This window comes from Perkinsus marinus, assembly GCF_000006405.1.
Source record: "Perkinsus marinus ATCC 50983 genomic scaffold scf_1104296956856, whole genome shotgun sequence".
Lineage (NCBI taxonomy): Eukaryota > Perkinsozoa > Perkinsida > Perkinsidae > Perkinsus > Perkinsus marinus.
The window spans coordinates 1-1,951 of NW_003207336.1; the positions used below are offsets into that span (position 1 = coordinate 1).

Sequence of the window (1,951 nt, forward strand, 5' to 3'; positions counted from 1 at the left end):
GGCGAGCAAATCTCTGGTGATTGCATAAAAACCGTCTTAGCAGTATAAGTAGCTCCTAGTTTTCAATGGGAACTCTACCAGTGCCAACACTGACGAGACAGTCTACCGCTCTTCCTGGGAAAATACGCGCGGCCTCATGCAAGGCTAGATGGGCGGGGTTATTGGCCACCAGGGCGCCATCTTGAATGACTCTACCATCATGCAAAACCACTGGGGAGAAATACACTGGAGCCGCGGTTGTTGCGCGAGCGCAGTGATAAATTGCCACTGAATGGTCACCTTGATAACGACTAGGACTGTCCGGACCATATGTATAATTACGAAACAGAAAAGGCTCTGGTGGTGACACGTTAGTTAGCGCTGTCACCACGGCTACTTTTGTAGTACTCCCACACAGAGCCGTAGTGTCTACCATGGATAGTTCACCGTAGACTTGCCGGAGGTGCTCAGTCATTGCGCGACTATCGTGTTTTTCACCTTTTATGAGTATTCTCACTAACTTCTCAATCGATCCGAGTGCACCGCCCTTTGAAAAAGCAGCGACACTTATTTCCCGCGCCACAGTTGAGCTCATCTGCAGAGGCAAATTTAGACAACCGATTCCAAGTGCGACTAAACCACCCGCGCTGGTGCCAACAACCAGGTCGAAGAAGGCGCCTATTTGGTGACACGGGAGGTACCTCGTTAATGCCTTCAGAATTGCGATGGTCAAAAGTGAGCGACTTCCGCCACCATCTAATGTTAATATTCGAATTCCTCGGGAGCTTCTGTGGCCGGTATGGTTTTGTCCACTACCAAGAGCTCGACGAAACCACGAACCGAAACTCGCGAGGAAACCACTCGGCTGAGGAGCTCCGCTGAGATTCTCATCAGCTCTGGGAGAGGCCATTAGGAGGTTTAAACGCCTTACTAGAAGGCCGCCGAGTGCACTGTTGGGAGTTTTCACCGTCGGAAGAGATATGGGGTGACTTTCGGCGACAGCGTTGAGGTAGAGCAAAGCACCGATAGTTCCGGCCGTACAGGCTTCGACCAGAGTCGGCTCGACTACTTCCAATGGAAGTCGTTGCACAAGGGCGGCAGCAAGAGGAGTGTAGTAGTCGTGGAGCTTATCGAACAACAACAGAGCATCATCTTTGGTGAGGAAGCAGTTGTTGGTGTCTCGGGTGGCGACCAAATCCCCAACCACGAGAGAGGGTCTGCGAACTCCACGAATGAGCAAATCGTCGTAGCTGGCGAGAACCGCCATAGCCGCTCGACCGAGACTAGCATAGATGACGGCACGAGCATGGCAGTGGTCGCTGAGGGCCATCTGGAAAAGCCTCCTCGCATCTCCTCTGTGTACACAACCGTTGTTACGACGGAAAATCAAACACAAGCATTGAACCACAAGCACCGGGACGAAGCTCGTTGGTGGCAAAAGAGATCGGATTTCCTCGAAAGTCAGCCACGCATCGTCGAGGCCATAGCAATAGTAGTCGGCGATGATGCTGATAACAGGAGACGGTTCGAGCCAGGATGAGTCTTCCAAGAGGTTAACCAGGATAGTAGTGATATCTTGTAAACTCAGAGTAAGGCCGGCTAGTAGACTCTGCCTGAGGACCACCAGAGCCTCCTTAGCCATCGCACGAGTGAATGCGTATAATACAACACATTCGATGGGAAGGTTCTTGAGGACGTTATAACTCTGTTGTGGAGGCTGGCGTATGAGGATAGTTGCTAAAGTAGCGAGCTCGTAATCGATCTTCTTGCGAGGTAGTCTCGATGACACTCTTTTGTAACGGAGCGCATGCAGCAACGGGAACATTGAAAAAACTTATACGATGTTTTCCATTTCAAGACTGTGGGGAAATATACATATGTTGCCGCAGAAATTTACGCGATTTTATTGATTTCTGGAGTATACTTCTGCTACAGAATTCATATATAACTCCTGAGCTCAGTCGTTGAGGAA

The 1,951-nt window shown here is 50.3% G+C and overlaps 2 protein-coding genes across 2 annotated transcripts; both read right to left on the minus strand.

Annotated features, from left to right (window-relative positions):
* Positions 1-73: 73 nt before the first annotated feature.
* Positions 74-767, minus strand: Pmar_PMAR017570 (phospholipase, putative; the record flags this gene model as incomplete). The annotated part of the gene is made up of 1 exon (XM_002775045.1): positions 74-767. A coding segment is annotated over one exon (694 nt), but the record flags the coding sequence as incomplete, so codon positions are not given.
* A 179-nt stretch (positions 768-946) lies between these two features.
* Pmar_PMAR017571 (hypothetical protein) lies at positions 947-1,804 on the minus strand (the record flags this gene model as incomplete). The annotated part of the gene is made up of 1 exon (XM_002775046.1): positions 947-1,804. A coding segment is annotated over one exon (858 nt), but the record flags the coding sequence as incomplete, so codon positions are not given.
* Positions 1,805-1,951: the final 147 nt, after the last annotated feature.